We start from the raw sequence: 15,010 nt of genomic DNA, 5'->3' as shown, positions 1-15,010 counted from the left end.
ACCATCTCTCTGGTCTTGGCCACGTTCAGGAGCAGGTGATTCCTTCCCGCCCACTCCACAAAGTCCTCCACTACTGCCCTGTACTCATCCTCCCGTCCATCCCTTATACATCCTACCACTGCAGAGTCATCAGAGAACTTCTGCAGATGGCAGGACTCTGAGTTGTACTGGAAGTCAGTTGTGTATAAGGTGAACAGGAGGGGAGACAGAACAGTTCCCTGAAGAGCTCCAGTACCACTGACCACCGTATCAGACAGCACACTGCCCAGACGGACAAACTGTGGTCTGCCTGTCAGGTAGTCATTGATCCAGGAGACGGTGGGCGCGTCCACCCCCACCACCCGCAGCTTCTCACTCAGCAGCAGTGGTTGGATGGTGTTGAATGCACTGGAGAAATCAAAGAAAGTGATTCTCACAGATTCACCGTTTCCATCCAGGTGAGACTGAGCTCATTGCAGCAGGTAGATGATGGCATCGTCCACTCCCACATGAGGCTGGTACGCAAATTGCAGAGGGTCCAGAGAAGATTTCACCAGCGGCCTGAGGTGGGCCAAGACCAGCCTCTCCAGCACCTTCATCACATGAGATGTGAGGGCAACCGGTCGGTAGTCGTTGAGGCCAGATGGAGTCGTCTTCTTGGGGACAGGAACCAGGCAGGACGTCTTCCACAGCACCGGGACCTCCTCCTGCTTCAGGCTCAGGTTGAAGAGGTGTTGTAGGACCTCAGCCAGCTGGACGGCGCAGGTCTTCAGGACCACGGGGCTGATGCCGTCAGGTCCTGCAGCCTTGCGCTGGTGGATTCTCTCCAGCTGTCTCCTAACCTGGCCAGTCGTCACAGAGAGGGGGGAGAGGGGTGTGTGTGGGGGGGTCGAGGTGTCAATGGAGAAAGAGCCCTTTGAGATTGAGGGCTCTATGCAGTTCACCAGGGGGCACAGAGGGGGAAGGGGAGGAGGCAGCAGAGGTGTTTGGGAGGTATGAGGTGTGGAGGAGACAGATGAGGGTGGTGAACTAAACCTGTTGAAGAAACAGTTTAGTTCATTTGACCTCACCAGGAAGCCCCCTGGTTGTCTCTCTCTCCCCTTGAACCCAGTAATCTCCTTCATACCGGTCCACACCTCCCTCACGTTGTTCTGCTGGAGTTTGGCCTCCAGCTTCCTCCTGTAGGAGTCCTTGCACTCCCTGAGCTTCTCCTTCAGGTGGCGCTGCACTGTCCTGAGCTCCTCCCTGTCCCCAGACCTGAAAGCTGCTTTCTTCTTATTAAGAAGCACCTTCAGGTCACTGGTGATCCACGGCTTATTGTTGGGGAAGCATTTTACAGTCCGGGATGGTACGGTGGTGTGTTCACAGAATTTGATGTATTCTGTGAAACAGTCCGTCACGCTGTTGATGTCCTCCCCATGTGGTCCACACAGCACGTCCCAGTCCGTGGACTCAAAGCAGTCCTGCAGGGCTTCTTTAGCCTCCTGTGTCCACCTCCTCACAGTCCTGGTGGTCACAGGCTGCCTCTGCACCAGGGGGACATACTTTGGAGTCAGCAGGACCAGGTTATGATCTGATCTACCAAGGGGGGGAAGGGCAGTAGTACTGTATGCATCCATGGCATTAGCATACAGTAAGTCCAGAGTTTTATTGTTCCTTGTGGGGCAGTTCACATACTGGTGCAAAGTTGGCAGTACTTTATCCAGACTGGTGTGGTTAAAGTCTCCAGTAACTGCCAAAAATGCACCGGGATGCTTGGTCTGCAGTTTGGATACAGTGGAGTGGATGGTGTCCACTGCTGCCTCTGCGTCAGCTGATGGAGGAACGTACACAGCGATAACAATGGCGGACGTGAACTCCCTCGGCAAATAATAAGGGCGCATCCCCACGGCTAGCAGTTCAATGTCCGGGATACAGAAACGTTCCTTCACACACACGTGGTCGGGATTGCACCACCTCTCGTTCACATAGACTGCAATCCCTCCACCTTTCTTCTTGCCGCTCCGAACAACGTCTCTGTCCGCCCGAACGGTCCTGAAGCCGGGTACGGCCGCGCTGTGGTCCGGGAGATGTGAGTGCAGCCATGTCTCGGTGAAACACATGATGCTGCACTCCCGGTACTCCCTCTGGGTCTTTACCAGCGCGCCGAGCTCGTCCGTCTTGTTGGCCAACGACCTCACGTTCCCCATTAAGATCGCCGGTACCGCTGGTTTATATTTCCTCCTTTCCGCCTTCAGCTTAGCTCCGGCTCTGCAACCCCGCCGTCTTCTCCGAAGTTCAACGGGGATCTCAGGCCTCGCTCCGGGCAGCAGCAGTAGAAGGCTACTCAGCGCGATCAGCTGATCACGCGAGTAAATAATAACAGTGCCCCCATCCAGAAACGTGGAAAAATTACAGTCCATTGTCTGACCGTTAACTTAACACACGAGAGAAAGAAAAAAACAAAACAACTACGAAGAGGAGAAAGGCTTAAAAAAATACTAATAAACAACACACTCGGGGAGGGGAGCTGCTGCAACAGGCTGCCGCTAGCGCGCCATCTTTACTCTTGATGTGACGAGTGGTGATTTGCTCGTCGGGCCACTGTGGAACTCCCTCACTTCTATTGAATAGCTTATACTCAACTGTTGGTATTCACTGTGTCTATTTATTTTAAATAGATATTTGTTGTATGTATTGTTGAAATCAAAATTGATGTCTCCGAGTCCATTGATAGAAGCTGCAACAAAGAACGCCAGGCAGATGATAGTCTTTTACCAATCGTCTTTGTCACGGCAAAGCATACAAGATATCTTGGAGAGCCCAACATCAACCAGAGGTCTCTCTGTTGAGGTCTGACTTCCCACTCGCTGTCACACACATTTATACTAATCAAAGGGGGCCTTACATATAACTGGGCGGGAAACTTATGTAAGCTGTCTGTCTCAGTACTTTTCCATTGTCCTTTTGCCCTACGCACGTGCTCTCACCTAACAGTGAACTGCACCCTGTGCAGCGAGCCCACGCAAGTTCCTGTTTTCTATAGACAACAATACCTTGTGATGTTACTGAGACAGACAGTTAGCACTTTCAGTTCCCTCGATGCCCTATAGACTAGTGATGGTGAGATGAAGCCTCATGAGGCATCGAACCACTTCAGCCAATTGGTTCGAGAAAGGGTTCATTACTCGAAGCTTCATGTGCACACGAAACCACCTACTGGCCAAGTGTATAATCACAGGCAGCTGGATCTGAACCACATGTGATGCATTGAATTTTTGTGTCTGTTATGGCTGTTGGGAATGACTATGAATTACAAAAATGTATGACCAAATAATTTCTGTACATAAATTATCACATATGTGCATAATAAAATATTTTTTGAATGTATTCTGTGTGTAAATTTTCCCAAAATGGTAGTATCATATGATATGGCAGGTTGTGTAATAATGTTTTTCTGTCACTTTAGGAAAATGGCATGGGCTTAAGCAGGCAGAGGACAGTGGAAGTGCTTGTGGAACTAGGAAGAGGGGACTGAATATGCTTGTGTAACTTGGACAATGATGTACAGGACAGGGGACATTTTATTCATTTTTATTCAGAAATAACAGTTTCTCAACAGTTTTTGGTTTTGTGGATGTCCACATGTCAGAAGTAAGGCTAACAGCAGCCACCTTTTCCACTTTAGCCTTAGCCTTCTCCTTAGCTGACTCATACTTGGCCTCCACCATGGCCTTCAGAGCCTAAAGGAAAAAATAGATAGTGCTGAACTGTGAGACACAATAAAGTACTCATTTGTTTCATGCATGCACCCATACATACCTGCATCATCCACAATACTGAAGGGCTGTGTGTCCTTCACTATCATGGAGACGAGGGCTTCACCCACCTCTTGTTTCCTGGTGGCTGGTTAAAAGAGAATAAATACAGTGTCTGTTACCTGTCTTTATTTGCACAATAAACAAAAGTGAACAGGGAAAAATTGTGATGGTGCATTTGTAATATTTGTCGGGAGAATCCTACAGATTATCACTCGACCTGTGTAGAGAACAACAAAGAAGTCAGACACAGAATCTTACTTTGTACAAAGGGCACCCTGCACAGCGCACACACGTCGCTATGACAGAGTCGCGCTGAACAGCTCCTTCTTCCTTTATTTATAGCAGAAGCTTGTGTACAACATAGCTGAGCAGGGGCAGTCCCTGTTCATGGGAAAGTGATAACAGTTGGAAGGAGGAATCAGTCATACGGGTTCCTCTTATCGTATAAAACAACGGTCTGTTGTGCGCAGGCGGGGGAGGCCGGAACTAACTGTTCCAGCCTTGGAGATTGTGGGTTTGCTTCTCACGTTAGTTTGTGAGTAACAAAACAACTTTCTCCTAACATTCCCTCCTGTTGTTACTCAGAAACATATGTACAATATAAACATGTATGACCTTTCATCTTTAATATTACATTCAGGCTTGTAACCAGTCCTATCGGCTTTCGGTTACACCTTCATCATTATTTCAGCAGATTAATCATACAAAGTCTTCAGCCTCCTCGTCAGAGCTGTCAGTCTGAGAGTCCTCCCCTTCGGATACGTCGTTGGTAGGCAGTGGGTGGTAGGGTGTCAATGCTGCCTGTATTTGTACTGCTACGAGACCTGTAACAGACTTCTTCATCATCGGAATAATGCAGCTAGTACAAACACAAAACAGGATTAGTATGAAAAGTACGGGTGTTAATGCGGTGAGTAGCTTTCCTCTCCAGTCTCCCCAGGAGAGCCAGCTCCACCAATCCCACCCTGACTCGGGTAGTACATCGTCCTTTTTCATCTGTTTTAATAAGTCATTTAGGTGCTCTACAGTGACAGTCATGTTACCTGTGATGTCGGGGATGTATGTACAACACTGTTCACCTATCACATGACAGAGGCCTCCTTGGGAGGCTAATAGGAGGTCTTCCTATTCTTCTAGGAGGGTTCCTCTTATCATATAAAACAACGGTCTGTGGTGCGCAGGCGGGGGAGGCCGGAACTAACTGTTCCAGCCTTGGAGATTGTGGGTTTGCTTCTCACATTAGTTTGTGAGTAACAAAACAACTTTCTCCTAACAATATTGTAATGACTTACCTTGGCTGAGTGAAGCTCCAGTTTCCTCCTTATTCTCATGCAAGGCACAGTAACGCCTCAGCATGGATGAGGTGTTGTTATTGTACCCCAACTCCTTGGAGCACAATAAACACCTCACCTTTGAATAAAATAAGAAACTGTGAAAAATACAGTTCTTGATAAGCAAACCTAATGTGTCTGAAATAGAGTTAGATTTAGCTTACCTTATTAGGAGTTATTAAATCAAAGTGTTCCCACACAGGGGAAATCCTCCTCTTCCTGGCTGGCTCCATCTTATCACCTATCCTTCTCTCCTCACTCTCCTAAATCTCCAAACTATCTCTCTCTCTCTCTCTCTCTAAACTCTCCAAACTAAATAAACGCTATCCAAACTATCCAAACTCTCAGCTGACCGCAACTCTCCACCAACAACCCACATTTTGAACGGAGCCTGAGGGGTTTATATTGCTGTCAAACCTCCCGGCAAAATCTGAACCACTTCCCGAAGCAGTCACGTGGTACACTCTATAGACACATTCCGCTCCTAATAAGGTGCGTTCATCGCACACTCCAGTACCATAAGAAGAACCAGTACTTCCTCTTCTTCTGTTTCTTCGTACACGTATTTTTACAGTTCTAAGAATGACAACCTACGACACGTCTAGATATAAAAACACTTCTAGTTATAAAACAATGATAATATATGACACGATTTTAATTCCACAGTATATATATATATATATTTTTTTTTTTTTCTGTCTTGCTATTTTCTATGTTTTGGATCTTTTTTGTGTGTTTTGGGGATCTTTGTATGGCTCATTACTTATTTTTTTTATTGTAAAGAATTTTAACTTCATTTTCAAACGGCTTTATTCTCATTTTTATTCTTATTCTCAACGGAAAATTATTCCTAATATTTATTTTCCGTTAGGGAGCCGGTGTCTCCCACATTCCGAGCGATCCTTTGAACGCACCGCCATAGGCGTCCTTTTTGCTGCCGGAAGAAAAAGTGTAACTGTCACTATCGGCAGCTCGACTCCCGCCCTTCAGTGCAGGACTTATTCCCCACATGCTAAGTTTCCGCGTGTCCGAGCCCGTGCACACTTTTAATGCCGTTTTAGGATAAATTAGCGTCAGTTGTCTACGTTTTTAAAGGCAAATTGCGGTAATGGAGTGTCGTGTGTTGTCCGTCCAGAGTCATGTTGTCAGGGGATACGTTGGGAACAAGTCGGCAACATTCCCGCTGCAGGTAAAAACCGGAACTCACCTCCAGCTCGCTGCTGAAAACGGCCCCGAGAGCTGTCGAGAAAGAGAGACAAAACCGTGCAGAAATCAACACGGTAAAACCGCTAGGGAAGCAAGGCGAGTTCCTCATTGGTGAGAGGAGCGTTTGATTGTAACGTCAGAAACCTTTTCTGCCCTGACGGAAACGTCGCAGGCCGTTTTCCGTGTTTGACTCTCTGGTCTCTCAGCTTGACGGCTGCAAATCTAAAAAAAAATTTTTTTTTTTAAATACTGCAAAACCAGCTGTTACATGGTGGTGTGAATGTCACCGAGCACACTTCAGGGTAGCTACAGGTACCAGACAGAGCAAACCTCCTCCAGAAGTTGTACGTGTTGCAATGTGGTAATGTTTGTTGTGTTGAATTTAATTTACTAGACAAAAGTTTGGACCATGAAAAGCAATTGAAGGCATTTTCCTACTCTTATTTTGGTAGATTTTCTCCATGCAGAAGGCGGTATGCGATATGTAGGCTTTAAGCCCTGTCTTGTAATACCCCTTCGTACGTTAGGAGGCGATAGTGAGTCACTTCAGCTTTTAGTCTGTCCTCAGAGTTTCGTAATCTTTCTCCACCGTTAGGCAATAGTAGTTTCCTTTGAAATGTATTTTCCTAGCTGTGATGATTGTAAAGTCATCAGTGGAGCGACTTAACAAAAAAAAAAGGCCTTCGGTTCAGCCTATCGTCCTGGTTATAGTTTGCTAATCTACACTTTAAGACCACAGTAGCAAGAAAACAGACACTGCAAAACCACATATGCACCATAATTACCACTGTATACGGTTTGTGTTGTCATTAGCTGCACTAAAAGATCTGTTTTGAATCCTCCAAATGAAGTCAGTAAACTTGGTGTGTTTGCAATAGAAGATGACAAACTAATAAAGCTTGTCACAAAAATCTGTCCTAACTAATCTGGGGACAGCTCGGCGTTAGTATCTGAGCCTGAGTCGATATCTGCGCAACACAATACACTGATGTCTTTGACTTGACTTCAAAACTTACTTCTTCACATTCAGTTGATTATTGTTATAAAGTTTTGAATATTTTAAGTTAAAATCTTAATAATGAACATGACTTGGACCTAGTAAATGCCCTATTGTGTGGAGTATATTGTTGTTATTGATGCTTTATGTTTTTGAATATCTAGATTTTAATAATTCTCTACACCAACTATGCAAACGTACCAATAATAGCAGGCATGAAAATCTTTTTTTTCTTGCTTCTGCTCTTAAACAACTTTCACAACTCAACTGGTTGATGTTCATATTGTTTACAAAAATGGCCATTGAAGAAACGGAAACCGTGGCTGAAACTTTGCATGTTAAGCAGCTCAGTAATTCCCCGTGCTTTTCTCACAGTGAAACTCAGAGCGTCGTTCAAACTTTATTATTCTCTGTTTTCACAGCTGCATTATTTCTCTTTTCTCAGGTGCTGGGCTTTGAAGTGGACTCCATCAACTCTGTGCAGTTCTCCAATCACACAGGTTGGCCGAGCGATTTAATAGAGTAACGCTGAGTTTCTCAATTCAGTTTCACAATGTAGATTGACTCCTTTTCTACTTGTGACAACACAACCGTTTGCTACCTTTAACGCCATCTGTGTATCCTTAAATGATGAATTATAAAGGCGTTGAACGGGGAATCGCTTCAAAAAAGCATCTCCTTAAAACAAGCATCCATTTTGTTTTCCTGGCGATACGCAGTCAGCCTGCATGGTCACACATTTTGCGTCTGCAGGCAAATGTCCACAGTCAGGTCCGTGTGGACACTCATGAACTTGTAAAGATGACAAAAGTTACGTCACACAGACCAATAAAAGTATTTTGGACACGCAGACAGCATGAACTGGACTTTCAGCAGTGATCTCAGATTTCTCCAGTAATTCAAAGGGCAGCGGCTGTTGATGCTTACTAGACTATTTTACACACTTGCATACTTTAAAAAAAAAAAAAAAAAATGTAATTTATAAAGAGAGATAAAAGTTCATAAAAAAAACAGAAAACTTGATATCATCCTAATCTATAATTTTTATACTTGGTAATTGCGCTTAATTTAAAATAATTTAACCCTCCTGAACCAGATTTAAGTGGTACATGGATTAAAATCCCCATAGAACATACATTTATTTTAGTATTATCCAACAATGCACCATGAAGCTTCTCATATAGTCGTAGTTGAGGTTATCATGTAGTAGATCCTGTATTGAGTTAGTGTGTGTGGTAGTCTGGACTTCAGACAACGGAAATATTTACAACTGAAGGGTGAAAGGACTCATGGAGCTGGTTACACCTCTGTTTGAGTCTTCCATGAGCAAATCATTGGGCGGGTTCCTCACAGTCTTTGTGTCTCCCTTGCACTGAAGGCACCATCAGTAATCCTCATTTTAAAACATGTATCGTGATTCAAAACTTGTATTTGTTTCCTAAATTTATCTGCATTTCCATATCAAAACAGAAATGGCAGTATGTAGGAGACCAGTTTAGAGTCACAACTAAATAAAAAGGTTCAACTTGAGGGATCCCAGAGATAACTCGTGGTAAATGCTTTTCAGATGACCTCCTGGGTTTTTTAAACATCGCCTGTTTATTAACTTTTACAAAAATGAAAATGTATGCTGATACATGTGGGGCACAAACAGGGGTTATCATTATCTCACAGATATTCCATATTAAAGTCACACAATAAACACCCAAAAAGTTACTCAATGCCCCATTAAGGAAAACAATAACATGTTGAAACTAGCAGGCTCAAGACACCTGCAGAGATGATCGGATTATTATCTGAGTTCATGTGCCAAAGTATGTGAAGAATGTGCTTTCACCACAGGGGCAGGCGACATTTACCCAGAAATCCCTTGAATCAATATAAACATCTGCTCTTCTTAAAGACCAAACGGGTCAGCCTGGAACATTTGGACTAAATTACACTACTGTGAGGCTGCAATGGTACATCTAGTTTGTACGAGTGTGTATAAACAACATTAATATTCTGAAATGTTCACTTTCTTTCCCCCTGAACTGCAGCATGTGCTCCTACTTTGCTGTGAGCTCTTTGTTAAATCCTCGCTGCAGGAGGCGCACTCTCTGGCTCGGGGTCAAGTTTGGACTCCATGTGAACTCCAGTATACTGAAGTGTGTGTGTGTGTGTGTGTGTGTGTGTGTGTGTGTGTGTGTGTGTGTGTGTGTGTGTGTGTGTGTGTGTGTGTGTGTGTGTGTGTGTGTGTGTGTGTGTGTGTGTGTGTGTGTGTGTGTGTGTGTGTCCATTATGTATCCAATCATTTGCAGTCCAAACAGCTTTTGAGGGTTTATTCTAGGTTAATGGGGAAAGGGTAACAAAGACAGAAGGGAGCTGGGAGCCGGGACACAAGCATCCCTTTCAGTCCTTCTGGAGGCCCCGTTTGGCCCTGGACACCAGAAAGAGGAGAGGGACCTCAGCAGAGGGGGAGGAAGGGTGGAAAGACAGCAAGGAGGGGGAGGGTCTACTTAGTAGGTTTATACACAGCAGGGTGAATGCACTAAAGCAGTGTTTTCATCAGTCTAAGTAGTGCGAATGTTTGCGTCATGGTCCCCTGTTTATTCTCAAAAGGCCTGGAAACACATTTTTCCCCCAAATTCAAAGTGACATTTTTTTTTCCTTTAAATGTGTTGAATCAGCATGTGAGAACTTGAAACACAGCGAAATATTTTTTTCCACCCCTCCGTTTCTTTAGTTTCTTTGTGCTTTTAATGAAATCAAATTAGCATTGAAATCTACAACGTGTCCTGCATGCTGTTTCCTCTCTCCAGGCTACGCCCACTGGAAGGGACAAGTACTGACGGCAGAGGAGCTGAATGAGTTATATGAGGGCATCAAGCTCAACAAGGTGACCCACTATGACTACATCCTCACAGGTGAGTCCCACAAGTGTCTCCGTGTAGACTCGAGTAAAGAAAAGTTCTTATTTTATTGTTTATTTTTACAGAGACAGCACATTTCAACAGAGTTAGCTCGAAGCAAATTTGCATTTTTTTAATTATTTTTTTTTAATTTGATTTTTTTTGTCTTTTGGCAGATAGAATAAATTCTAGACAGTAAAGTCAGTTAAACACTTCCTGTTTTATTTCAATTCTTTTAATGGTCGTTATGATTTCTCTGTCCAGGGTACAGCCGGGACACATCCTTCCTGGAGATGGTGGTGGATATTATTCAGGAGCTGAAGAAGGCCAATCCCAGCCTGGTATATGGTGAGTGTAAAATTAGGTTTTTATTTTGAAATAAAACTTGACTGTGGGTATTTTTAGTTTTTTTGTCTTAATGTGATATTACAAAGCTAATTTTTGAGATTTCCTCTCCACAGTTTGTGATCCTGTTATGGGAGATCACGGTGCTATGGTAAGAATCCCAAACTAATACAGCTGAGGACAATCACTTGTTACTTGTAAAAAAAAAAAAAAAAAAAGGTTAATAACATGCTTTTGGAATTTTTTTTTTTTTTTTCTGCCTGTTTCAGTACGTTCCAGAGAAACTGCTGCCAGTCTACAAGGACAAAGTAGTGCCTTTGGCCGACATCCTCACACCCAACCAATTTGAAGCAGAGTGAGTTTATTTGAAATGATCATTACAAAATGAAAAAAAAAAAAGAATAAATCACCATAGTTAAAAAAAATAAAAAATCCCTTAAAGCTACCTTGTAAAAGTGATTAATAGAGATGATGCTAAAGGCAGAGTGGGATCATGTGATCAGTGACTCTGTTTTTACTCAGGTTGTTAACTGGGAGGAAAATTAAATCGGAGCAAGACGCCATCGAGGTGAGTCTCACAAACACTTCCTGCTCTGCTGTGTTTGGATTTTGTTTGTAACATGAAGACTTACAAAGCTTGAGGAAATGGGACCTTCTCTGTTCTCCAGGTGATGGACTTGCTTCATAAAATGGGTCCAGAGACCGTGGTCCTCACCAGTACCGACCTGACCTCCAAACAAGGGGACCAGTTCCTGGTGGCCTTCGGGAGCCAAAAAATCTGTAAAGTACCAGGCCAACTTTCTGACAGAGATTTTACTTCCCGCTGATAGAGAAGACTTTTTGTTGTGTCGCACTTTAGATTTTAATTCCTTGTGGTGTTGTGATTAAAGGGGATCTGATGCTGATTTATGGTTGATAAAAATGATGAACTCCATAAAAATATGGCAAACCGCTGTTAGTTTTTCTCCCTGTCATTGCTGACCATCACTCTGTGTGTCTTGCTCACTGCAGTGAAACCGGATGGGACCAACACCATTCAGAAGATCTGCATGGACATCCCCAAAGCCGATGCTGTGTTTGTGGGAACAGGAGACCTGTTTGCTGCCATGTTGTTAGCCTGGACTCACCATCACCCCAAAGACCTGAAGGTCAGTAACACAGCGTGAGCTGCGAACCACACTGCAAATTTAAATTTAAATGCAAAACTTAAATTGCACCGACTGACCTGCTTCTGTACTATCTGGTATTGAATTATCATTTAGAACTAAACTTTGATACCGACGCTACAAACTCAACTCAAACTCAGTGTAGCTGAGCCACAGTGTTTACCGTATATACCATTAGCTAGTGTCTACCAATAGCCTATATGTGAGGTGTTTATGGGGCATCTGTAAATTGCGGTGACGGACAATTACCTGGTTTACACTCTCCAAGATTTGTAATGTCTAATGTAAACTTTTTTGATTTTTTTTTTTTTTTTTTTTTTTAATTGATTTTATGAAATTGGAAATTGAAAATAGTATAATTCAGGAACTGCTAACAATTCAACAATTTTCCACGATACCCAGCCCCAAACATTCATTTATTTTCAGGAGTACTGAGTTGAAATAGTGTTCCTGTATGTGAAGCCATTAAATATGTTTTTTCTCTGTTTCATAAGTGAATCCTAGCTGAATGTAACAAAGTCTTCCTGTTGTGTTTTTTACAGACCGCCTGTGAAAAGACCGTTTCCGTCATGCACCATGTCATTCAGAGGACCATCACTTATGCCAATGGTAGGGTTTGTTTCACCTCCAGTTGTTTACTGAACAAAGAAAACTCTTTGCTCCCCTCTGTCGTTAATTCTGTATTTACACAGTCAGCAGTAGTTTAATTAATGTCGAGGCCGCTGCCATTATTTCAAGAAACAAATGTCAAGATGTACATCTCAGTCGATTGCATCAGTCTCCTCATCGTTAGTTATTTCAAGAATTAGTTGTTATGTTAGGCATTGAGTAAAATATATTTATATCTGGAAAGAGGCAAACAAGTGAACTTGTTGTCGAACCTACTTCTCTTATAGCTGCATATATAAAAGCCACAAAATTCACTGAGACAAGAATTACAGACTTCTAGACTGACAAGTAAACACAGTTGAAAAACCTGCTGTCGTCCTTCAGCTGCTCTCTGTCTCTTTCAGAGATGGCTGGTCCTGGGAAAAGGCCCAGTCCCGCACAGCTGGAGCTGAGGATGGTTCAGAGCAAAGCCGACATCGAGAACCCCGCCATCGTAGTGGCAGCTAAGGTCCTACAAAAGTCTGCCCAGTGAGGACGGTGACTTTTCTGTGAACGTTCACTGGTTCAAATCTGCTTTGAATCCGGGCGGTCTGCCACACATTTGTAGGATTTTTAGATCGAGGACTGTCGCGTGTCTCTGCCTTACAGAATCTATGAGGGAGTACAACCACTGTATGTTTTCATGAGCGGTCAGCAGGATTTGTTGTGTGTACATTCTGTTCACAAACACACTGGAATCACTGCCATACGTGTCTCTGCTATGGCCTGTGTGGACGTCATCTGCCCTTGATTTAAAACAAACATCAGCTAACGCTGTTTGGGTTTAAGGATCGTGTAAATGTACCTGAATCCTCTTTAACATAGTTCAAATTAGTTCTGGATATAAAACAACTCATACCAGTTTAGCTAAATAGAAAATACATTAATCCAGTGATGTATGCATGACCATGACTGTACGTGTTTTGACTGTGATAAGTCAGGACGAGTCACGTGTACTTCAAGTGTGTCGCTCACAAGGCATCATAAGCACATCCATAAAAACTGTAATAAATGTAAAACATGTTGGTTTGGCCAGAGCACATAATGTAAAAGCAGTGTGCATATTTTTCTGAACTTATTTTAAATGAAATGGTTTGAATGCATGCAATGTGCTTAAAATGCGTTCAGATTGGATGCATTATAAGTTCTAGAAATGTGTATTGTAACTCCCCCAAAATGTAAAACATCGTATGCAATTAATAGGTAGTTTAGTTTCAGCTTCCCAATTTATCTCACTTTTTTTTTTTTATTTTAGACAAATTACCTTTTAAATGATAACCGTAATAATAGCTGATGTCAAAAAAATTTCCTTTAATCAATTTTCTGAAAAGGTTTTTTCACGTCCTTTTTTAATTATGCAACACTTTCTTGACGTAGCAGGTGTAACATGTTAGATCCATGTCTTAAACATCTCAAATTGAGGTATTTGCACAGATAATCTTTAATATTTTACTAATGATCATTGTTTTCATTTCTGATTGTTGTCATATCTCGATAAAAAGAGTGACCACGCTGTATAAAAGCCTTACCAGGGTTAGGAAAGGCAGAACATCGGGGCTGAATGTTTTTCTGTGCTAATAGCTGATCCTCACGCATCATGTTAGAAAGCCATGTGCCAAACCTTGAGCTGCTGCTCTGACATGGAGCAATATATGAAAAGTAAATAATAAAGTATTAATCTTTTACTCAATCTCTTAATTTTATTTGTATTTTTTTATTCATTCTTCTGGTAGGTTTCAGGTTAGGTTTCAAGATGAGATACGGTCAGCTTTTAGGTCCGTTAAGTGTGTTTAACGGAGCGTGCTGTTCGATAAGTTCACACGATGGACCTAATTGTTCCCTGTGGTTATTTTACTACATCTGCATAGAACTGACAACACATGCATACTCTTACTTTCATACATGTGAGAGATGCAGGCTTAAAATCCCCAAATCCAGTTCAGTTTGAACAGGGGTACTGACGACGAGGAAACAATCCAAAATTAAAATGGAAAAAAAAACTTGACCTGTGCAATCACGCCAAGATTTACACAAAATATATAGATTTATAATGTACTAAATGTACCCTGATTGCATTTCAACTTATCTGTGTATTTTAACGGGAACGTATTTTTTAAAATGAAAAGGGTAAAGAAATAAAAGAACATGAAATAAAGTATAAAGTCAATCAAGTCTGCATGTCTTAGTTGTCTCACCAGGTGCCGACAATGTTGAATGATTTGGGCCAGGTGACAACAGCTTTGGTTTGCTGACACTAATCCAGAGTATAAATAGCCAGCATTAGCCCAGATAACCAGACAGGCCAACATGTCTGCCCAACTGCAACCTGAACACATCAACGAAATTAAGAAGACATCTATCTGTAGCAAGTATTCACAAACGGTGGCTTGAATGAGAAACTCTAGACTTCATTGAGAAAAAGAAAAGATGGAAATGTTGTAGTGAAAGGTCATGAACATGTCTCATTCTGATTTCAGAAAGAGAAAAGGCAGTATGTTATTGACCAGATTTATCACCCAAAAAAAAGGTCTCAAAAGGGAGTAATGAATAGGAAGTTAGTGAGCCATTTGCTTGGCTGATTTCCTGGTTTGGGTGTAGTTCTTCATGTTGGCCAGCAGAGGGCTAAAGAGGTCTAAACCATCCACAC

At 42.6% G+C, this 15,010-nt stretch overlaps 1 protein-coding gene across 2 annotated transcripts; it reads left to right on the top strand.

Annotated features, from left to right (window-relative positions):
• Positions 1-6,039: 6,039 nt before the first annotated feature.
• On the top strand, positions 6,040-14,053 carry LOC138620955 (pyridoxal kinase-like). 2 transcript variants are annotated; one of them, XM_069698634.1, is made up of 11 exons: positions 6,040-6,299; positions 7,759-7,813; positions 10,115-10,219; positions 10,469-10,552; positions 10,666-10,700; positions 10,819-10,904; positions 11,072-11,117; positions 11,218-11,329; positions 11,561-11,697; positions 12,258-12,324; positions 12,729-14,053. In XM_069698634.1, the coding sequence occupies exons 1-11, from the start codon at positions 6,219-6,221 to the stop codon at positions 12,854-12,856; spliced, it is 936 nt and encodes a 311-aa protein (XP_069554735.1). In that variant the 5' UTR covers positions 6,040-6,218; the 3' UTR covers positions 12,857-14,053. The 2 variants fall into 2 exon arrangements, with proteins under 2 accessions (XP_069554735.1, XP_069554736.1); XM_069698635.1 differs by lacking the exons at positions 6,040-6,299; positions 7,759-7,813 and adding an exon at positions 8,330-9,450.
• The last annotated feature ends 957 nt before the right edge of the window (positions 14,054-15,010 follow it).

Source organism: Brachyistius frenatus, unplaced genomic scaffold (assembly GCF_029030835.1).
Source record: "Brachyistius frenatus isolate BFR_SWC_R1_liver_20210118 unplaced genomic scaffold, ASM2903083v1 Contig_27, whole genome shotgun sequence".
Lineage (NCBI taxonomy): Eukaryota > Metazoa > Chordata > Actinopteri > Embiotocidae > Brachyistius > Brachyistius frenatus.
The sequence above is the reverse complement of the archived record's forward strand: the minus strand, read 5'-3'. Positions and strand labels throughout refer to the sequence as shown.